Raw genomic sequence first — 24,244 nt, forward strand, 5'->3', positions numbered from 1 at the left:
ATCCCCCCACTCCTCAGCTCACCCTCAACATTCCACATGCTGGCCCATTTTGTAATGACATTAGCCAATTGAATTCCACAGCTATATTAGATTTGTTCTAAAGACAAAAAGTGGAATGTGCTAAAACGATCCACTCACACACATGAGTAGACGCAGAAATGGGTTCCACACAGTACTAAGGCGAGGCAGGCCTTTCTTTGGGTTGAGAAAAGACTGAACACCAAAGATCTCCGCTCGCTCAGGAAATGTAAAACATCATAGGAAATGGTATGAGAAACATCTAAGCCCTCCCAATAGAGTTGATTGAACCAAGGAAGAATCCTCCTAATATAACACAACACCAGAGAGCCAGGCAGAGCATGGTGGTGGCTTACTGACAGTAACCTTACCTAAACTCAGCTTACAGAGTGTCTCTCACCATGGTCTCAGCATGCCCCCCCCCCCCCTCAGAATGAGGATTGTCAGCCAAGACCTAAAAAGTGTAACCCCCCTCCAGCCTCCTTCTCATTGCACTATGTTCAACCATGCACCTGGTGATAGAACGGGTTACCAGGTGCAAATTCGGGATGGCTCTTAATGCCTTCAGAGGGGTGCTGGAGGTCCATGGCCGGGTAGAGAGCACAACCCATCCTGGCCCAGCCAATGAGAGGCACCCCTGGTCATTTTGGATGTTTTTCAAAAAATCATTAAAAAAACGACAGTATGGTTGTATGGGATAGGTGAGGACCACCACGGTGCTGCTAGGTAGTAAGACCTGTCAAACACAAGGGGCTGTCAGATAGGACCAAAGCCCCTGTAAGCCTTTAAGGCATTCCACTCCCCTCTGGCGCTTCATGTTTACAACTGTTTTGTTTAGCTTGAAAAGTGTGTGTGTGTGTGTGAGTGTGTGTCTGTGTGTGTGAGAGAGGTGTGTGTGAGTGCGTGTGAGTGTGCTGTGTGCTCTGAAGCATCTGGGGCCCCATTGATTGTAATTAGCACGTCTCAGGGATGCACAAATACAGCTTTGGAAAACGCTGAGGTGAAAAGACCTCGGTAAAGCTGGCATAACCCTTTTGGGCTCTGGACCACAGTTTCCTCGACAGATTGTCAAAATATGTCCTCAATTGGGAATGCAGTGAGACATTTGAAGGCCTTGTGAGAGAAACTTGCCCAGCTGTTGCTAGCATTTGTTTCAAATTAGACATTTTCACACACACATAGGCACGTGCACACACACACACACACACACACCACACACACACACACACACACACACACACACACACACACACACACACACACACACACACACACACACACACACACACACACACACACACACACACACACACACACATTGTTGCTTAACAACGTTTAGTGAGGCTTCATGTTGTTGAGGGAGAATGGTTAGCTAACAGCAAACCAAGTCTCAGCATCTGCTCTACTCTAAGTTCAGCTGGCTGGTTAGAGGTTGCGCCCTGTAATTGCGAGGAAGTTGCTCGAGAGTACATCATTTCTCCCCAAGCCATACATCATCACAGGAATGAGAGGGCAGAGGGATTGATTTAAAAACCTCCCAGTCTTTAATTTTAACACAGCCATTTCCAAAAGGCATCACCTTTCATGTTCTGGTTCTCACAGCCCCGGGTTGGAGTTCAGACAGACAGACTGGCCAGCCACAGCAGGACATGATTTGTATGCTTCTGTCCCTGACGGTCTGAACAGCTCAGTACCACATCCATCTAGCTAGCTACCCCATCGCTATACTCCTCAGACCAAAAACAGACTGCGTAGTGTGCTGCATATCAGGGGTCACTTTTAGATATAACACGATAGAGACCACCACCAGACCACCATGGACGTGTTTAATCAGTAGCACAGTGTAAGCTAGCATGCATAGCCATGGGAAGATGTTTTGAGTTTGGGGTGCTGCGGGGCGTTAGAAAAAAATCCCATTTATAATAAGGCGATGCATGCATCTAAGTATAATCACGTTAGCGTAGTGGCATACAGTTGAGCTGACCCGATTTTAGGATTTCCACACAAGGGGATATTTTTTGCCTTTTATAAATGCATTTCATGCAATTCTACTTCATTTACATAATATTTTTTAATACCACACAAACGGCCAAATGCAGGCTACTGTGAAACTCGCTATTCAGGTAGGACGTCATTTTAGAATTTTTTATATTTGAATTTTTATTTATAATAATTTGTTTTATAAATATAATTACTGTATATCATTGTTATTATTGTAGGCCTATTTATTAATCCAAACCAGTTCTTTAAATACGCAAAATGTGTTTTGTTTCATTCTGTTGAGACATTTTCGTTGGCTTAACTTCTTGACGCTAGGGGTCAGATTATTTTTAAAAAAAATATATATTTTTTTAAATAACGTTCCCAAGGTAAATGGACTATTTCTCAGGTCCAGATCGTAGAATATGCATATAATTTACAGAACAATCCAAAGTTTCCAAAACGGTCAAAATATTGTCTGTGAGTATAACAAAACTGATTCTGCAGGCGAAAACCTGAGAAAATATAACCCGTAAGTGATATATATATATATTTTTTAATCTGTGTTTCCTGGCCAGTCTTTCTTCCATTTAAAGGGGTATCAACCAGATTCATTTTCCAATGGCTTCCTCAGGCTATGACCAGGCTTTAGACATAGTTTCAGGCTTTTATTTTGAAAAATGAACGAGATTTTTCAAAAGTAGTCAGGTGTCCTCTGAATAGTGCCTGCGCGCGAGAGGGGAGCTCTCCATTTTCCTTTTCTCTCTAATTGAATAGGTTACGGTCCGGTTGAAATATTATTGATTATGTTTGTTAAAAACAACCTGAGGATTGATTATAAAACACATTTGACATGTTTCTACGACCATTACGGATACTTTTTGGAATTTTCGTCGAACGGAACGAGGCTGTAGTTTTCTCAACATAACGCGCAACCCAAATGGCGTTCTTTTGTTATAAAAGTAATATTTATCGAACAAAAAGAACAGTTGTTGTGTAACAGAGTCTCGTGAATGCAAACATCCAAAGATTATCAAAGGTAAGCGATTAATTTTATTTATTTTCTGACTTTCGTGACCAAGCTAACCAAGCTAATATAAGGCTAACTGTTCTAGCATTGATTGATACACTCACAAAAGCTTAGATTGCTTTCGTTGCAAAGCATATTTTCAAAATCTGACACGATAGGTGGATTAACATATATATTTGGTATATTTCACTTGTGATTGCATGATTATAAATATTTTTACTAATATTTTTGTATCTGATACGTTTGGGAATTCTCTTCTGCCTTTCAACCTTCTGCCTTTCAAGGTAAGCGATTCATTTTATTGCTTTTCTGACTTTCGTGACCATGCTAATTTGGGACTAGCTGTTGTATCATTGATTGATACACTCACAAAAGCTTGGATTTCTTTCTCTGTAAAGCATATTTTCAAAATCTGACACGATAGGTGGATTAACAACAAGCTAAGCTGTGTTTTGGTATATTTCACTTGTGATTGCATGATTATAAATATTTGTAGTAATATTTTTTGAATTTGGCGCCCTGCAATTCAGCGGTTGTTTAGGGAAACGATCCCGTAATCGGGATCTGTGCGCAGAAAGGCTAATTAAGTTCGATCTATCTTTTTAATTGTGTGCTCCGTATTTAGTTTAAGATGCGTCATAAGAAGGACTTTCATACAATAAATATTATTAGCCTATTGCTGTCATTTTTTGTGAAGGTTTAAACCAGTTTGCAAGTGTGTCGTTTCATTCTGTTGAATCTTTTTTGGGGGCCAAATTAACTTACAACTGTTGTGTTTGCCACGCTATAATATCCTGCTCTTATTTTTCCCTATAAACAATGACTTGACTTACTTTTGATATTACCCTAATAAAATTTTGAAACTTTGTTTCGTGGGGTGGCTATTAGACTATCATATTGCAGGCCTATGAAATGAAGGCAATGCGCATCATCACTCCAACTGACTCTGACAGGTGAGGTAAAACATTGTTTTAGGCCTACCAGAGATACTCCTATAATCAAAACAATATAATGCTTATCTTTCTAAAAAAAAATCTGATCGAAAAATAACGAATTAGCTTTAAAGAAAATAATGATATTAGCCTTTTTCTGTACCTGTAACGGCTGTCCTCCTCTTCTTCATCCGAAGAGGAGCAGGGATTGAACCAAGGCGCAGTGGAGTTTGAATACATAATGAATTTATTGACAAGACGAAAAAACACGAACTTGACTATACACTAACAAAACAAATAAACGGTGTAGAACAGATCTGAACGACGGACTCACATAACACACGAGAACGCACGAACAGGGAAAAGCCTACACATAAATGACACTCCTGTTATGGCTGCACGCTGAATATTGAAAAAACTGGAAAATGTGTGCACATTTTCAAACGGCCTCCTAAGAAACTTTTTATTTTCCAATATGCATATATTTACTACTGTTGGATAGATAACAGTCTGTAGTTTCTAAAAAGGTTTGAATTGTTTCTCTAAGTCGAACAGAAATATTTTTACAGCCATTTTCCCAGCCGAATTGAGTTTCCCAAAATGCGATGTGTCTCTTTAAGACCTTGTCTATAAAAGGTCATTACACTTAGGACCGTAGAAACACGTCATACGCCTTCATCTGGATGTAATGCGGAAGTGAGAATTGAAAGGAGTCGAATATCTCGTCCCTGGACTGAATAACAGAACTTCTTGTGAGACCTGCGCAGTTAAAATAAAAATCCGGGCGCGAAGGATAATTTGATCTCGGCTTCTGGAACAAGGTAGATAACGTTGAATATGATGCCTGACTACGATATTATTTGCTACATGTCACAAAATCATCCTAAAGTATGTTTTTTCAATATACTTTAATTATATTATTGCAATTTATTCTGGACTTTAGATGTGAAACGACGGAAGAATTTTTTGAAGAAACGCTTTCTGGCGCAGCAATGCTACCGTGCTAGCTAACCAAAGAGGGAAATCATTCGTTCTGGAACCCAACTAAAGACTCTACTGGACATTGGACCCCGTTACAACATTCTGATGGAGTACCAAGAAAGATAAGACCCAATTTGGGATGCTTTTTCATAAAAATGTCGAACTGTTGAATGCTAACTCTGCTAACTATGCTAGGCTAGCGCTTGACTAGAATCAATGCTGCCTTATGCTAGCTTATGATGTTAGCTAATATAACGATATATTGTGTTTTCGCTGTAAAACACTTCAAAAATCGGAAATGTTGTCTGTATTCACAAGATATCTGTCTTTCATTAGTTATCCACCATATGTTTTTCTGAAATGTTTTATGAGGTGTAATTAGTAGCCGACGTTGGTGTATGTATTTTCTCTGGCTACTCCCGGCTGGATTCAGACTGTAGCTATGTATTAGCATTTTTGGGTAGCATCAATGTAAAACTGATTTATAGCTAAAATATGCACTTTTTATGAACAAAACATAGATTTATTGTGTAACATGTTATATGACTGTAATCTGAGGTCGTTTTTTCTGGGCTCTTTAGGTTGGTTTTAGTTTATTTCGGTTGGTTGTGCATGCTACTTCAATCATAATTCATACTTCATAATCATAATTCATACGTGTCTGTCCACTTTTGTATTTGGTGGTGAGCTAACATAAATATATGTGGTGTTTTCTCTGTAAAACATTTAAAAAATCGGACATGTTGGCTGGATTGACAAGATGTTTATCTTTCAAATGCTGTATTGGACTTGTTAATGTGTAAAAGTTAAATATTTTTAAAAAATAGATTTTGAATTTCGCGCTCTGCAGGGGTGTCATTTTCGGTCCGAGGTCGGGCTTGCACGCCAAACAGGTTAACAAACAAACCGAAACCAGTCCCGTGTGGCGCAACGACATACACAAACACAGGAGACAATCACCCACAACGAACACTGTGACAACGCCTACCTAAATATGACTCTTAATTAGAGGAACGCCAAACACCTGCCTCTAATTAAGAGCCATACCAGGCAACCCAAAACCAACACAGAAACAGAAAACATAGAATGCCCACCCAACCTCACGTCCTGACCAACTAACACACATAACAACTAACATAAATAGGTCAGGAACGTGACATTACCCCCCCCACAAGGTGCGAACTCCGGACGCACCAGCACAAAGTCTAGGGGAGGGTCTGGGTGGGCATCTAACCACGGTGGTGGCTCAGGCTCCGGGCGAGGTCCCCACCCCACCATAATCCATCCTAGCTTCCTCCCTCTAAGAATGTCCACCCTCTTTTTACCCCCACAAAATCCTCTTAAGAACCTCACTAATAAGGACAGCACCGGGACAGAGAGATAAATCAAGACAGAGGGATAGATAAGAATATAGAGGTAGATCAAGATAGAGAGGGAGATCAGGATAGAGGGGCAACTCCGGACTGGAAGGCAGCTCCGGACAGAGAGACAGCTCTGGACTGATGGGCAGTTCTGGGTATCTAGCCGTTTCAGGCTGAAGGGCAGCTCATGGCTGACTGACGAATCTCGACGCTCATGGCTGGCTGACGGCTCTCGACGCTCATGGCAGGCTGACGGCTCTCGACGCTCATGGCAGGCTGACGGCTCTCGACGCTCATGGCAGGCTGACGGCTCTCGACGCTCATGGCAGGCTGACGGCTCTCGACGCTCATGGCAGGCTGACGGCTCTCGACGCTCATGGCAGGCTGACGGCTCTCGACGCTCATGGCGCTCTGACGGCTCTGGCTGCTCATGGCTCTCTGACGGCTCTGGCTGCTCATGGCTCTCTGACGGCTCTGGCTGCTCATGGCTCTCTGACGGCTCTGGCTGCTCATGGCTCACTGACGGCTCATGCTGCTCATGGCTCTCTGACGGCTCTGGCTGCCCATGGCTCTCTGACGGCTCTGGCTGCTCATGGCTCGCTGGCGGCTCTGGCAGATCCTGTCTGGTTGGCGGCTCTGGCAGATCCTGTCTGGTTGGCGGCTCTGGCAGATCCTGTCTGGTTGGCGGCTCTGGCAGATCCTGTCTGGTTGGCGGCTCTGGCAGATCCTGTCTGGTTGGCGGCTCTGGCAGATCCTGTCTGGTTGGCGGCTCTGGCAGATCCTGTCTGGCTGACGGCTCTAGCGGCTCCTGTCTGGCTGACGGCTCTAGCGGCTCCTGTCTGGCGGATGGCTCTGTAGGCTCATGGCAGACGGGCGGCTTTGCAGGCTCATGGCAGACGGGCGGCTTTGCAGGCTCCTGGCAGACGGATGGCTCAGACGGCGCTGGGGAGACGGATGGCTCAGATGGCGCTGGGGAGACGGATGGCTCAGATGGCGCTGGGGAGACGGATGGCTCAGATGGCGCTGGGGAGACGGATGGCTCAGATGGCGCTGGGGAGACGGATGGCTCTGGCCGGATACGGTGCACTGTAGACCTGGTGCGTGGTGCCGGAACTGGAGGCACCGGGCTAAGGATAAGCACCTTCCTACTAGTGCGGGGAGCAGGGACAGGGCACACTGTATTCTCAAAGCCCACTCTATAACCGATGCGTGGTACCGGCACTGGTGACGCCGGGCTGAGGACAAGCACATCAGGATTAGTAGGGGGAGAAGATACAGTTTGTACAGGGCTCTGGAGACGCACTGGTAGCTTAGTGCGTGGGGCCGGAACTGGAGGCACCGGGCTAGATACACGCACTACAGGGAGAGTGCGTGGAGGAGGAACAGGGCTCAGGATACGCACTGGTAGCCTAGTGCGTAGTGTAGACACTGTAGGTACTAGGCTGGGGCGGGGAGGTGGTGCCGGAAATACCGGACCGTGGAGGCGTACTGGCACTCTTGAGCATTGAACCCGCCCAACCTTACCTGGTTGAATGCTCCCGGTCGCCCGACCAGTGCGGGGAGGTGGAATAACCCGCACCGGCCTATGTAGGCGAACCGGGGAAACCATGCGTAAGGCCGGTGCCATGTATGCCGGCCCGAGGAGACGCACTGGAGACCAGACGCGTTGAGCCAGCCTCATGACACCTGGCTCAATACTCAATCTAGCCCTACCAGTGCGGGGAGGTGGAATTACCCGCACTGGGCTATGCACTCGTACAGGAGACACCGTGCGCTCTACTGCGTAACACGGCGCCTGCCCGTACTCCCGCTCTCCACGGTAAGCCTGGGAAGTGGGCGCAGGTCTCCTACCTGCCCGTGGCCCACTACCTCTTAGCACCCCCCAAGAAATTTTTGGGAATTACTTACGGGCTTTTTTGGCTTCCGTGCCAGACGCGTTCCCTCATAGCTCCGGTTCCTCTCTCCGGTAGCCTCTGCTCTCCTCCGTGCCTCCAGCTCAGCTTTGGGACGGCGATATTCTCCCTGCTGTGCCCATGGACCTCTCCCGTCCAATATTTCCTCCCAAGTCCAGAAATCCTTGTCGCCCTGTCGAGCTTTCCCTTGCCTCCGCTGCTTGGCTCTGGAGTGGTGGGTGATTCTGTAACGGCTGTCCTCCTCTTCTTCATCCGAAGAGGAGCAGGGATTGAACCAAGGCGCAGTGGAGTTTGAATACATAATGAATTTATTGACAAGACGAAAAAACACGAACTTGACTATACACTAACAAAACAAATAAACGGTGTAGAACAGATCTGAACGACGGACTCACATAACACACGAGAACGCACGAACAGGGAAAAGCCTACACATAAATGACACTTAACAAACAAACCGAAACCAGTCCCGTGTGGCGCAACGACATACACAAACACAGGAGACAATCACCCACAACGAACACTGTGACAACGCCTACCTAAATATGACTCTTAATTAGAGGAACGCCAAACACCTGCCTCTAATTAAGAGCCATACCAGGCAACCCAAAACCAACACAGAAACAGAAAACATAGAATGCCCACCCAACCTCACGTCCTGACCAACTAACACACATAACAACTAACATAAATAGGTCAGGAACGTGACAGTACCCCTATGTCTGTATAGCAAACACATTAGCCAATCTGACAAGGATAAAGAAATGCATGTTGGTGTCATAGCATGTCGCCGGCATATCTCAATCTCTCTCTAAGCTTCCTTCATAGACATTGTTTCTATATTAATATTATACAGTGGACACCTACGCCTATAGGAAAAGGTCTATGCATGCAACGGCCTGGTGCATTTAGTGCTTAAAACTTTGACAGCTGAACTGTGAGGAGGACAGTTATTGTTTTAGGAAAGTAAAAACCAATAAAACAATAGGCAACACCCCCAGCACCCCTACTTTCCAAAGCTATGCTAGCATGGTACAGATCTCCAATAACTCTATCATACGGCTGAGTGATGCTGAATATATCCATACTACTGCTTCAACAGACTTGTAGAGGTGCAAGGTGAGAAAGGGGAAAGGGGATTTTTACAGTGCCTTCGGAAAGTATTCAGACCACCTCACTTTTTTATGTTACAGCCTAATTCTAAAATTGATAAAATATTTTTTTTTACCCCTCATCAATCTATACACAATACCCCTTAATGACAAAGCAAAAACAGTTTTTTTTAGAAATTGTTTCAAAATTATAAAAAATAAAAACTGAAATATCACATTTACATAAGTATTTAGTATTCACATTTACTCAGTGCTTTGTAGAAGCACCTTTTACAGCGATTACAGTGTCTTCTTGGGAATGATGCTACAAGCCAGGCACACCTGTATTTGGGGAGTTTCTCCAATTCTTCTCTGCAGATCCTCTCAAGCTCTGTCAGGTTGGATGGGGAGCGTCGCTGCACAGCTATTTTCAGGTCTCTCCAGAGATGGTAAATCGGGTTCAAGTCCGGGCTCTGGCTGGGTCACTCAATGACATTCAGAGACTTGTCCCGAAGCCACTCCTGTGTTGTCTTGGCTGTGTGCTTAGGGTCGTTGTCCTGTCGGAAGGTGAACCTTCGCCCCAGTCTGAGGTTCTGAGCGCTCTGGAGCAGGTTTTCATCAAGGCTCTCTCTGTACATTGCTCCGTTCATCTTTGCCTCAATCCTGACTAGTCTTCCAGTCCCTACCGCGGAAAAACATCCCCACAACATGATGCTGCCACCACCATGCTTCACCGTAGGGATGGTGCCAGGACAAAGAGTTCAATCTTGGTTTCATCAGACCAGAGAATCTTGTTTCTCATGGTCTGAGAGTCTTAAGGTGCCTTTTGACAAACTCGAAGCGGGGTGTCGTGCCTTTTACAGAGGAGTGGCTTCCGTCTGGCCAATCTACCATAAAGGCCTGATTGGTGGAGTGCTGCAGAGGTGGTTGTCCTTATGGAAGTTTCTCCCATTTCCACAGAGGAACTCTGGAGCTCTCTCCGAGTGACCATTTGGGTTCTTGGTCACCTCCCTGACCAAGGCCCTTCTCACCTGATTGCTCAGTTTGGCCGGGCGGCTAGCTCTAGGAAGAGTCTTAGTGTTTCCAAACTTCTTCCAATTAAGAATGATGGAGGCCACTGTGTTCTTTGGGAACTTTAATTGCTCCATAAATGTTTTAGTACCGTTCCTCAAATCTGTGCCTCGACACAATCCTGTCTTGGAGCTCTACGGACATTTCCTTCGACTTCATGGCTAGGTCTTTCATAATCATGTCCAAACAATTGAATTTACCACGGGTAGACTCCAATCAAGATGTAGAAACATCTCAAGGATGATCAATGGAAACAGGATGCACCTGAGCTCAAATTCGAGTCTCATAAGAAACGGTCTGAATACTTATTTAAATAAGGTATTTCTGTTATTCATTTTAATACATTTGCTAACATTTCTAAAAAACTGTTTTCACTTAGTCATTATGGGGTATTGCATGTAGATTGCTGAGGATAATTTTTTTTTAAATCCATTTTAGAATGAGGCTGTAATTATTTTTACTTCATTATTTCAATACAATACAAAAAAATCTAGGAACGATATTTGTTTTTGCAGTGCTGCTTCATCAACAAAACAAAAACAATAACAGCGATCGTGTGGCGGACAGTGGCGCTGTTTCCCCCGACTGCGTATTCAAGCAGAGGTTGAAGTGGATGGTATTTCCAATAGTGGTCTTATGTTTGGGGTCCGAATTTTGTTTAACAACAAACAATAACCTTGTGGAGAGATGTGAACCATCATGGGAAACGGTATCTCCTCTCTTCCTTGTACTCTAAGAGGTGAGATAGGGGCTTATAGGGATGATGCAACCACAAGCTGAGCGCCACCCCCTCAACCCCTCACTCCATCCTCTCTACGCAGCAGTGGAAGGTTATCATTAGTGTGAATGAGTGGTTTTGCCCATCAGCTGTTCCATTCACATGTACCGATACTTTTACCTTTGGTGTTTGTTCCTCTCTCATTTCACATAGACAGACTCAAACCTAGGCTGAAGATAACAAAGGTTAAGACAAGAGGATTCTAATATCCCATAACTTGCTGCATAAATGCGGTAGAATTCTAAGAAATGGGACTAGCGATGCTAGTTAGCATCAGCGCTGGTCCCATGAATCTGTTTATTTTCAAAAGCTTCCCCAATGAATGATTATGTTGTCCTAACCTGGGTATCTTCAACCTAGGGTCAAATTAGGCTACATCTTCCTCTTCAGGCACATATCTCTGGATTATTCCATAGTTATTTGCTTCATAATGTTCATGTTCAGGTATTAAATTGTCTTAATATGTGGATTGAAATCGGAAAGTTAGATAGGAAGAAAATATATGCTGTACACAGCATGCTTAAAAAAACGTCCATTGTGAAGAAGGACATAGTATATCCTAATTTGTCTCAGTCATGTAGCAACCTCCTGTTATCCAATCAAAATGAAATCCATCCTCTGTCACCATAAGCTTCCATCCCTACCGTACAATATTATACATAGAAATTACATGATGGAGAGAGCTAGCAAAACAACAATCCACTTGTTCAGCCAAAGCAATAGGTCTGTGATGATGGGAAGTGGAAACATCCCAGAGATTAGCAGAGAGTGATATTGATACGAGTCAGAGATTCCAGAGCCTGAGCTCACAGGCAGCATCGTACGACACTAGCGTGTCTGGCTGCCAGGGGGCCAAGCCAACACTCACCGCCTCAGCCAACACATTCTATTCTGCCTGAGCCTGGCTCTGCTTTTCAAGACCTCACTATCGCTCTCTAATTGGCTGAAATGAGAGGAGAGCAGCTTGCAGTTATGAGGAATGTTCTGATTGGAATAATACAACTAGGACTTCCTCTCTGGCTCTTTGACACGAGTCATTCAAAACAACCTTTCGGAAAGAAGTCCGGAAGCGTTATAGTTCAACTAAAATGCAGAACTCGAAAGAATTGACGGCCTTGAAATTAAACGCAATTTAAATTTCTATCTATCGCACCAAGCAGAACAAAACCCACAAAAAAAACTTCAACAGAGTTTTCTTTCAGCCGCACACTCAGGCCTAAACACTGGGTAAGGTGCTTAATAACTGGTGGGCAACAACAACAGCACATTTGCTTCATTCAAGTCAGGGCTGCATTCTTCTCGCCACCCACCAAGCCTCTGTGAGGCTGCCTGCCCTGCGTGGTGAGAAGAGAGGCAGTGAGGGAGGGAAGGCTGTTCTCTTCAAATTGAGGGCCTGCCTTTGGGCTGACATGCCCTGATTGAACGCGCTGGTTGGCCCCAGAGCTACACACACAGGCAGGGCCCTTTTGAAGAAGACGCGAGGAGGAGGAGGAGGAGGATGGTGGCGGTATTTATAGACAACAAGTGATGGGATGCCCTTGTTAACACACGGCCCACTGGGCCAGATGACAGAAGCACCGCCAAGGGTCACATGACCACATTACTCACTCCAGCGCCCAACAAGAGGAGAGGGACTGCCACGCAACAGAGAGCATAGTGAGAGAGGGAGGGAGTGGGAGAAAGACAGAGTGTTTGGAGAGAAAGAGAGAGGGAGGAGAGAGCGAGAGCATACTAGAGAGCACAACATGAGCTCAGCATAGTGCCCCAGTTCCTTACTGATGTACACAAACACACATTTTTTTCACGTTCTATTTAGAAGACTTGCAAGCTGGCCTCATTTACTTAGAGGCACTGCACATTATTATGATTTGTTTAATTTAATACGTTTCACCTTGGATGAGATCTAACGGGGAGCAAAAAGTGTTGACAGGCATTCATAAATTCTTCAGGGCTTTTTGGAACACATTCAGGTAAATATTTATGAGACTATGTTTCCTTTCAATGGTTTAAATTACACATCAGGTCAAGCCTAATGTTAGGTTCAGAAATGCCAGTAAAAGAAGCAGCTCTGGTTAATAAGACAATACCTGCTGCATTTCCCCAAACAGCCCTCACAATTTCCCAGACTTAAAACCTCCCTCACCAGGGGCCCTCTCACACCTCAGAGCCAGGGGCCCCAGACCAGGCTCAGGATCCAGCCCGTCCACTAACCCACAGACCCCTAAACCCAAACCCCATGAGCCTGAGAAAGAGAGACAGAGAGGTCATAGAGAGGGAGAGTACAAAGAGCGAGAGGGTACAGTATCTATGGAATGAAAGACCAGGAGATGGTAAGGTGAGTAGGATGAGTCTAAGTGAGAGAGAGACAGTGAGACAGAGAGAGACCCATATTTATGCTGATTTATTTTCCCTTTTGTACTTTAACCATTTGCACATCGTTACAACACTGTATACAGTGGGGCAAATAAGTATTTAGTCAGCCACCAATTGTGCAAGTTCTCCCACTTAAAAAGATGAGAGAGGCCTGTAATTTTCATCATAGGTACACTTCAACTATGACAGACAAAATGAGAAAAAAAATCCAGAAAATCACATAATTTCTTTGGAAATTATGGTGGAAAATAAGTATTTGATCAATAACAAAAGTTTATCTCAATACTTTGTTATATACCCTTTGTTGGCAATGAGAGAGGTCAAATGTTTTCTGTAAGTCTTCACAAGGTTTTCACACACTGTTGCTGGTATTTTGGCCCATTCCTCCATGCAGATCTCCTCTAGAGCAGTGATGTTTTGGGGCTGTTGCTTAGCAACACGGACTTTCAACTCCCTCCAAAGATTTTCTATGGGGTTGAGATCTGGAGACTGGCTAGGCCACTCCAGGACCTTGAAATGCTTCTTACGAAGCCACTCCTTCGTTGCCCGGGCGGTGTGTTTGGGATCATTGTCATGCTGAAAGACCCAGCCACGTTTCATCTTCAATGCCCTTGCTGATGGAAGGAGGTTTTCACTCAAAATCTCACGATACATGGCCCCATTCATTCTTTCCTTTACACGGATCAGTCTTCCTAGTCCCTTTGCAGAAAAACAACCCCAAAGCATGATGTTTCCACCCCCATGCTTCACAGTAGGTATGGTGTTCTTTGGATGCAACTCAGCATTCTTTGTCCTCCAAACACGAAAAAGTTATATTTTGGTTTCATCTGACCATATGACATTCTCCCAATCTTCTTCTGGATCATCCAAATGCTCTCTGGCAAACTTCCGACGGGCCTGGACATGTACTGGCTTAAGCAGGGGGACACGTCTGGCACTGCAGGATTTGAGTCCCTGGCGGCTTAGTGTGTTACTGATGGTAGGCTTTGTTACTTTGGTCCCAGCTCTCTGCAGGTCATTCACTAGGTCCCCCCGTGTGGTTCTGGGATTTTTGCTCACCGTTCTTGTGATAATTTTGACCCCACGGGGTGAGATCTTGCGTGGAGCCCCAGATCGAGGGAGATTATCAGTGGTCTTGTATGTCTTCCATTTCCTAATAATTGCTTCCACAGTTGATTTCTTCAAACCAAGCTGCTTACCTATTGCAGATTCAGTCTTCCCAGCCTGGTGCAGGTCTACAATTTTGTTTCTGGTGTCCTTTGACAGCTCTTTGGTCTTGGCCATAGTGGAGTTTGGAGTGTGACTGTTTGAGGTTGTGGACAGGTGTCTTTTATACTGATAACAAGTTCAAACAGGTGCCATTAATACAGGTAATGAGTGGAGGACAGAGGAGTCTCTTAAAGAAGAAGTTACAGGTCTGTGAGAGACAGAAATCTCGCTTGTTTGTAGGTGACCAAATACTTATTTTCCACCATAATTTGCAAATAAATTCATAAAAAATCCTACAATGTGATTTTCTGGATTTTTTTTTCTCATTTTGTCTGTCATAGTTGAAGTGTACCTATGATGAAAATTACAGGCCTCTCTCATCTTTTTAAGTGGGAGAACTTGCACAATTGGTGGCTGACTAAATACTTTTTGCCCCACTGTATATACAGTTGAAGTCTGAAGTTTACATACACTAAGGTTGGAGTCATTAAAACAAATTTTTCAACCACTCCAGAAATGTCTTGTTAACAAACTATAGTTTTGGCAAGTCGGTTAGGACATCTACTTTGTGCATGACACAAGTAATTTTCCCAACAATTGTTTACAGATTATTTCACTGTATCACAATTCCAGTGGGTCAGAAGTTTACATACACTAAGTTGACCGTTCCTTTAAACAGCTTGGAAAATTCCAGAAAATGATGTCATGGCTTTAGAAGCTTCTGATAGGCCAACTGACATCCTTTGAGTCAATTGGAGGTGTACCTATGGATGTATTTCAAGGCCTACCTTCAAACTCAGTGACTCTTTGCTTGACATCATGGGAAAATCCAAATAAATCAGCGAAGACCTCAGAAAAACAATCGTAGACCTCCACAAGTCTGGTTCATCCTTGGGAGCAATTTTCAAACGCCTGAAGGTACCACGTTCATCTGTACAAACAATAGTACGCAAGTATAAACGCCATGGGACCACGCAGCCGTCATACCGCTCAGGAAGGAGACGCATTCTGTCTCCTAGAGATGAACGTACTTTGGTGCGAGAAGTGTAAATCAATCCAAGAACAACAGCAAAGGACCTTGTGAAGATGCTGGAGGAAGCAGGTACAAAAGTATCTATATCCACAGTAAAACTAGTCCTATATCGACATAACCTGAAAGGCCGCCCAGCAAGGAAGAAGCCACTGCTCCAAAACCGCCATAAAAAAGCCAGACTATGGTTTGCAACTGCACATGGGGACAAAGATCGTACTTTTTGGAGAAATTATGAAACATAAATAAAACTGTTTGGCCATAATGACAATCGTTATGTTTGGAGGAAAAAGGGAGAGGCTTGCAAGCCAATGAACACCATCCCAACCGTGAAGCACAGGGGTGGCAGCATCATGTCGTGAGGGGACATTGCTGCAGGAAGGACTGGTGCACTTCACAAAATAGATGGCATCATGAGGTAGGAAAATTATGTGGATATATTGAAGCAACATCTCAAGACATCAGTCAGGAAGTTAAAGCTTGGTCGCAAATGGGTCTTCCAAATGGACAATGACCCCCAGCATACTTCCAAAGTTGTGGCAAAATGGCTTAAGGACAACAAAGTCAAGGTTTTGGAGTGGTCAGCACAAAGCCCTGACCTCAATCCCATAGAACATTTGTGGGCAGAACTGAAAAAGCTTGTGCGAGCAAGGAGGCCTACAAACCTGACTCATTTACACCAGCTCTGTCAGGAGGAATGGGCCAAAATTCACCCAACGTATTGTGGGAAGCTTGTGGAAGGCTACCCGAAACATTTGACCCAAGATAAACAATGTGAAAGCAATGCTACCAAATACTAATTGAGTGTATGTAAACTTCTGACCCACTGGGAATGTAATGAAAGAAATAAAATTTGAAATAAATCATTCTCTCTACTATTATTCTGACATTTCACATTCTTAAAATAAAGTGGTGATCCTAATTGACCTTAGACAGGGAAGTTTTACTAGGATTAAATGTCAGGAATTGTGAAAAACGGAGTTTAGATGTATTTGGCTAAGGTGTATGTAAACTTCTGACTTCAACTGTACATAATATGACATTTGTAATGTCTTTATTATTTTGGAACTTCTGTGAGTGTAATGTTTACTGTTCATTTTTATTGTTTATTTCACTTTTGTATATTATTTACTTCACTTGCTTTGGCAATGTTAACATATGTTTCCCATGCCAATAAAGCCCCTTGAATTGAATTGAATTGAGAGCGAGAGAGAGAGAGAGACTGAGAGAGAGCGACTGAGAGAGAGAGACAGAGTAAGAGAGAGAGTGATAGAGAGAGTGACCTGTTGCCACAAGAAAAGTCAGTGAAGAACAAACTCCATTGTAAATACAACCCATATTTCTGTTTATTTATTTTCCCTTTTGTACTTTAGATATTTGCACATCGTTACAACACCGTATATAGACATAATATGACATTTTAAATGCCTTTATTCTTTTGGAACTTCTGTGAGTGTAATGTTTACTGATCATTTTTATTGTTTATTTCACTTTTGTTTATTATCTACTTCACTTGCTTTGGCAATGTTAACATATGTTTCTCATGTCAATAAAGCCCTTGAATTGAAATGAATTGAATTGATAGAGGGAGTGAGAGTGAGAGAGAGAGTGAGTGAGTGAGTGAGTGAGTGAGTGAGTGAGTGAGTGAGTGAGTGAAGGTGTGAGTGAAGGTGTGAGTGAGTGAGTGAGTGAGTGAGTGAGTGAGTGAGTGAGTGAGTGAGTGAGTGAGTGAGAGAGAGAGAGAGACAGAGAGGGTGAGAGAAAGACAAAGAGAGAGAGAGAGAGAGAGAGAGAGAGACAGGGAGAGAGATAAAGAGAGAGACAAAGAGACAGGGAGAGAGACAAAGAGAGAGACAAAGAGAGAGACAAAGAGAGAGAGAGAGACAGAGAGAGAGAGATAGAGGGAGTGAGAGAGAGAGAGAGAGAGAGACAAAGAGAGAGAGAGAGAGACAGAGAGAGAGATAGAGGGAGTGAGAGAGAGAGACAGAGAGATAGAGGGAGTGAGAGAGAGAGAGAGAGAGAGAGAGAGAGAGAGAGAGAGACTCAAAACGATCTAAATATGATACAGAAACATACACACCACACACATGCACATACAAATGCACACAGAACAATGCAGTGACACACTCCACATAAAAGGCTCCAGTAGAAGCAGGTGAGTGCTGGAATGGGATGCCCCTCTCTTTCAACTTCCCCCACTTCAAAGCACCCCCATCTGGAGATGACACCAAGCCCTCAGCATCATACAAAAGGTGGTGGCACCAGAGAGATTAAAAATGTCAGAAAAAAACCTCTGTGTTCTTCTTTTAAGCATTTCAAGTGAATGAAGCGAAAATACTGTACTTGAGTATGTCCCAAAGACAGACCTGTTATGCAGTAGGATACTATTGTGGATATTCTGGGAACAAGCCAGAATTTCTCAATCAATCAATCGGATTTAAAAATGCCATTTTACATCAGGAGTTTTCACAAAGTGCTATACAGATACCCAGTCAAAATCCTCGAAGAAAAACTCCCTAGAAAGGCAAGAACCTAGGAAGAAACCTAGAGAGGAACCAGGCTCTGAAGGGTGGCCAGTCATCTTCTGGCCGTGATTATAAGAGTACATGGCCATTAAGGCCAGATCGTTCTTCAATTTATATTAGATAGATTAAACAGGATTTATGGCAATTGACTCCTGGGATAAGTCATTTTCCATAGTATGTTATGTTCTAAACACATACAGTAGGTATTAAGGTTATAAAACAGAAGATAAAGGATATATATATATATATATATATATATATATATATACAGGTCGTCATGGCAATCAATCAGGTATGATCAAAATAATGCAGAGTCTTCTCATGACGGTTTCCCACAATCCAACACAGTTAATGACACACATAGGTATTTAGAGTTGATATCCCACGACATTATACTGCAGCTGTTTTGGTTGGATTAAGATGTTAGCCATCCCAAGTTAATTTATCTTCATTTAAGTGTAGTAATCCAAGCCTTAACAGGATGGTACAGGGGGGAAAATACAGAGAGATTGTGGAACATATTGCTTACATGGAAACACACTCAATATATTTTATATAGAGTGCTAGTTCTTGTTTTTTCTTACCAAGGTAAAGTATCTAACGTCACTGGCGTATCATTTTGCTTATTTTAACAAAAAAATGGCTCAATACAAGTCAATTATTTTATTTCAAGATATTTTTCAAGATACTTTAACTTAAGTTAAAAAATCTTGAGACATTTCTTGAAATAAGATGAATTACTTGATTAATTCATTTTGCTTATTTTAACCCCCAAAAGGTTTAATACAAGTAATTTATCTTATTTCAAGAAGTTTCTCAAGATTTTTTACCTGAATTTACCTTATTTTTTACCAATATATTTTTTTAGATATTTTTCTATATTTACCTTAATTTACCTTATTTTTTACCAATATATTTTTCAAGATATTGAAAAAGATAAAATATCTTGAAATTAAATAAATTGCTTGTATTTAGCCTTTTTTTTAGGCTAAAATAGATAAAGTAGATAAAGGGCCTCATTGCCAAAATCCCAAAGTATCCATTTAAGTAAATTAATGTAAGATATTTACGCTTGCTTAGATTTCACTTTTTACAGTGGGGGGGAAAGAGTTAACTAGAAGATAAGGTCCTCTCCTTCTCACCCACCACCACCACCACAAACAAACACCCCTAGCCCACCTCTCCCTCCTTTCCCTCCTCCTCTTTCCTCTCCTCCTTTTTGGAATCATTGATGTGAGGTCTATTGTGTGATCTGAGCTGAGCAGAACAGAGCTGAGCAGAGTGGAGGGAGTGTAGAGCTGCATGGCCTCAGCCTTGGGCTCTGTTATGGCCTGTCCACTGACCCACTTACCTGCCTTTTAAAGAGGTTTTAGGGTCACAACTTGGTGACTCAACTGTGAACGGCGGGCGGCATCTCCTTTCAAAGTGCCCGAGCCTTCACCTCTACTGCTCCCCTCCCTTTATCTCCCTCTCTCCCCATGTCCCCTCTTTTCACTCTTTGACCAAACACCATCTCACCCTTCTCTCTTCTCCGCAGCCCCATATCATCCCCCCATTCCTCCAGCCCCATATCATCCCCCCATTCCTCCAGCCCCATATCATCCCCCCATTCCTCCAGCCCCATATCATCCCCCCATTCCTCCAGCCCCATATCATCCCCCCATTCCTCCAGCCCCATATCATCCTCCCATTCCTCCAGCCCCATATCATCCCCCCATTCCTCCAGCCCCATATCATCCCCCCATTCCTCCAGCCCCATATCATCCCCCCATTCCTCTAGCCCCATATCATCCCCCCATTCCTCCAGCCCCATATCATCCCCCCATTCCTCCAGCCCCATATCATCCCCCCATTCCTCCAGCCCCATATCATCCCCCCATTCCTCCAGCCCCATATCATCCCCCCATTCCTCCAGCCCCATATCATCCCCCCATTCCTCCAGCCCCATATCATCCCCCCATTCCTCCAGCCCCATATCATCCCCCCATTCCTCCAGCCCCATATCATCCCCCCATTCCTCCAGCCCCATATCATCCCCCCATTCCTCCAGCCCCATATCATCCCCCCATTCCTCCAGCCAAATATCATCCCCCCATTCCTCCAGCCCCATATCATCCCCCCATTCCTCCAGCCCCATATCATCCCCCCATTCCTCCAGCCCCATATCATCCCCCCATTCCTCCAGCCCCATATCATCCCCCCATTCCTCCAGCCCCATATCATCCCCCCATTCCTCCAGCCCCATATCATCCCCCCATTCCTCCAGCCCCATATCATCCCCCCATTCCTCCAGCCCCATATCATCCCCCCATTCCTCCAGCCCCATATCATCCCCCCATTCCTCCAGCCCCATATCATCCCCCCATTCCTCCAGCCCCATATCATCCCCCCATTGCCCCAGCCCCATATCATCCCCCCATTCCTCCAGCCCCATATCATCCCCCCATTCCTCCAGCCCCATATCATCCCCCCATTCCTCCAGCCCCATATCATCCCCCCATTCCTCCAGCCCCATATCATCCCCCCATTCCTCCAGCCCCATATCATCCCCCCATTCCTCCAGCCCCATATCATCCCCCCATTCCTCCAGCCCCATATCATCCCCCCATTCCTCCAGCCCCATATCATCCCCCCATTCCTCCAGCCCCATATCATCCCCCCACTCCTCCAGCCCCATATCACCCCCCCACTCCTCCAGCCCCATATCACCCCCCCACTCCTCTAGCCCCATATCATCCCCCCACTCCTCCAGCCCCATATCATCCCCCCACTCCTCCAGCCCCATATCATCCCCCCACTCCTCCAGCCCCATATCATCCCCCCACTCCTCCAGCCCCATATCATCCCCCCACTCCTCCAGCCCCATATCATCCCCCCACTCCTCTAGCCCCATATCATCCCCCCATTCCCCCAGCCCCATATCATCCCCCCACTCCTCCAGCCCCATATCATCCCCCCACTCCTCTAGCCCCATATCATCCCCCCATTCCTCCAGCCCCATATCATCCCCCCACTCCTCCAGCCCCATATCATCCCCCCACTCCTCCAGCCCCATATCATCCCCCCACTCCTCCAGCCCCATATCATCCCCCCACTCCTCCAGCCCCATATCATCCCCCCACTCCTCCAGCCCCATATCATCCCCCCATTCCTCCAGCCCCATATCATCCCCCCATTCCTCCAGCCCCATATCATCCCCCCACTCCTCTAGCCCCATATCATCCCCCCATTCCTCCAGCCCCATATCATCCCCCCACTCCTCCAGCCCCATATCATCCCCCCACTCCTCCAGCCCCATATCATCCCCCCACTCCTCCAGCCCCATATCATCCCCCCACTCCTCCAGCCCCATATCATCCCCCCACTCCTCCAGCCCCATATCATCCCCCCATTCCTCCAGCCCCATATCATCCCCCCACTCCTCCAGCCCCATATCATCCCCCCACTCCTCCAGCCCCATATCATCCCCCCACTCCTCCAGCCCCATATCATCCCCCCACTCCTCCAGCCCCATATCATCCCCCCATTCCTCCAGCCCCATATCATCCCCCCATTCCTCCAGCCCCATATCATCCCCCCACTCCTCCAGCCCCATATCATCCCCCCACTCCTCCAGCCCCATATCATCCCCCCACTCCTCCAGCCCCATATCATCCCCCCACTCCTCCAGCCCCATATCATCCCCCCACTCCTCCAGCCCCATATCATCCCCCCACTCCTCCAGCCCCATATCATCCCCCCATTCCTCCAGCCCCATATCATCCCCCCATTCCTCCAGCCCCATATCATCCCCCCATTCCTCCAGCCCCATATCATCCCCCCATTCCTCCAGCCCCATATCATCCCCCCATTCCTCCAGCCCCATATCATCCCCCCATTCCTCCAGCCCCATATCATCCCCCCATTCCTCCAGCCCCATATCATCCCCCCATTCCTCCAGCCCCATATCATCCCCCCATTCCTCCAGCCCCATATCATCCCCCCACTCCTCCAGCAGGTTGACGTTTATTGTCATGAGTCTTGTCCTGGAAGCAGAACTGGGAGATTTCCCCTTAGAAAGGCCAGCTGCAAAGTCAAAATTGTCTATATTGTAAAAATTAATTTAAAAAAATGTTCTTCTTAATTTAAGATTAGGATTAGGGTTAGCAGTGTGGTTAAGGTTAGGGTTAAGGTTATGTTTAAAATGTGATTTTATGACTTTGTGGTTGTGCTAGCTAGGGAACACTTTACAGAGCAGTCTCCAGAACAAGATGTATGATGAAAAACGCTAACCTGCTTCCTTCAGCCCATCTAACCCCTCTCTACCCCCTCTCCCCAACGATTTCACCTCTCCTTCTCCCCCAGCCCTGTCTTACTCTTCTTTCCCTGAGCACCTTCCTCAGTACCTTTCACTATGTACCCACCACCACCCCTGCCACAGTGCTAATTATAGTATCCCAAGGCGGTGAGAACATGAGGTTTAATGAATGTAGGGGCCTCAGAGCATGGTTAAGGCTAATGTTCAAGCTTCAGGTTACTCGCTTGAATGTTTTGTTTGAAATATGCTCTTTGATAACAGAAATGCAAAACATGAACAGTGGTATTACAGTAATACTGCAGTAGATAATACACTTTGTTTGTCATCCTACCCTCCATTTAAACTTCATTACTCGATCCAACGCAAGAAATACAACATTCTGTCCTACCATTCCATGTCCACAGTCTGTCCCATCAGCCAAGGGCATGTGCTGAGTCCGACACCCTTTATGGTCCCCCTCAGCACTCGTACACCAAAGCCTCTTGCATTGTTTCTACGTAGAGAGAGAGAGAGAGAGATAGAGAGAGAGAGGTAGAGAGAGAGAGAGGTAGAGAGAGAGAGAGGTAGAGAGAGAGAGAGAGAGAGAGAGAGAGAGAGAGAGAGAGAGAGAGAGGAGAGAGAGAGAGACAAAAATACATGCGGGAAAGAGAGACATGCGGGGGAAAGGGTGAAGAGAGAGACACGTTGGAGAGAGAACGGGAGAGACAGAGGAAGGAAGAATCAGAGGAAGGAAGAATCAAACAATGTTACAAAATCCCACTGCCCACTGCATGAGAATCATTCAATTGTTTTACACTAAACTATAAATCCCTAATATTGACAGTCAGACAGGAGACAGGAGACCTGTACTGTACCAGTGAGATGTGTAACAGACTTTATGGACAGTTCAGCCACTAGGAACCAAACCACACAGTCACTTTTACAGCCACCTGGGCAGCTGTTACTGTCACTATAGATTAGCTACCCATGACTCCAGAAGTCTCCAACCAGACAAGAGCGGGCCGAGCCCACAGGGTAAGTGACCGGCAAGAGAACCATTTCTTCATTCCCGCCTTAAAGGATGTTCAACATGAGAACGTGTGCTGCTCTGAAGGACCTGCCTCCCAGCAGTCTGTTAAACCTGAAGAAAGCCAATTGTCTCATGAAACCACCAAAGCTGTCCGTCATACAGACAGCTCATGAAAAACACTGACTGGGCCATACAGTGTTGCCTATGTAACGTTATGACTTCATCATCTCAGCACCTTATCACAGACAAGACACATTAGAACCTTAGAAGCATATACCTTGGAAGCATATAACATCCTTCTCCAAGGGCGTTTGTTTGAGGCCCTTTTTCTGTAGATAATAGAGGGACTAAGGGCACATCCCAAATGGCAACCTATTCCCTATATAATGCACTACTTTTGACCAAAGCCCTATGGAATTGCCTACACCCATAGGGAATTGGGTGCCGCCCTGAGAGACACTTGGTTGAGAGGAACGGAATGCAACCCGGCTCACCATGTAAGGGCAGACCATGGAGCCGGGGCCAAACATGAGCTCACACTGCCGGTTGGCGTTGTAAATCTGACCAGGGAGGTGGTTGGGCAGCTCGTACGTTCTGCTCACTGGCTCGTCCAATAGGCACTCTCCATACCCTGTGCTGAAAGGTG

At 45.3% G+C, this 24,244-nt stretch overlaps 1 protein-coding gene across 1 annotated transcript in view; it reads right to left on the bottom strand.

The window, feature by feature from the left end:
- LOC129862645 (A disintegrin and metalloproteinase with thrombospondin motifs 20-like) overlaps positions 1–24,244 on the bottom strand; it is a 141,708-nt gene that overhangs the window by 74,107 nt on the left and 43,357 nt on the right. Inside the window, exons 10-11 of the mRNA XM_055934506.1 lie at positions 24,093–24,234; positions 22,978–23,082 (exon numbers count right to left, since the gene is read on the bottom strand). Coding sequence (XP_055790481.1) covers positions 22,978–23,082; positions 24,093–24,234 — 247 coding nt within the window. The remainder of the gene's footprint in view (positions 1–22,977; positions 23,083–24,092; positions 24,235–24,244) is intronic.

Source organism: Salvelinus fontinalis, chromosome 9 (genome assembly GCF_029448725.1).
Source record: "Salvelinus fontinalis isolate EN_2023a chromosome 9, ASM2944872v1, whole genome shotgun sequence".
Taxonomy (NCBI): Eukaryota; Metazoa; Chordata; class Actinopteri; order Salmoniformes; family Salmonidae; genus Salvelinus; species Salvelinus fontinalis.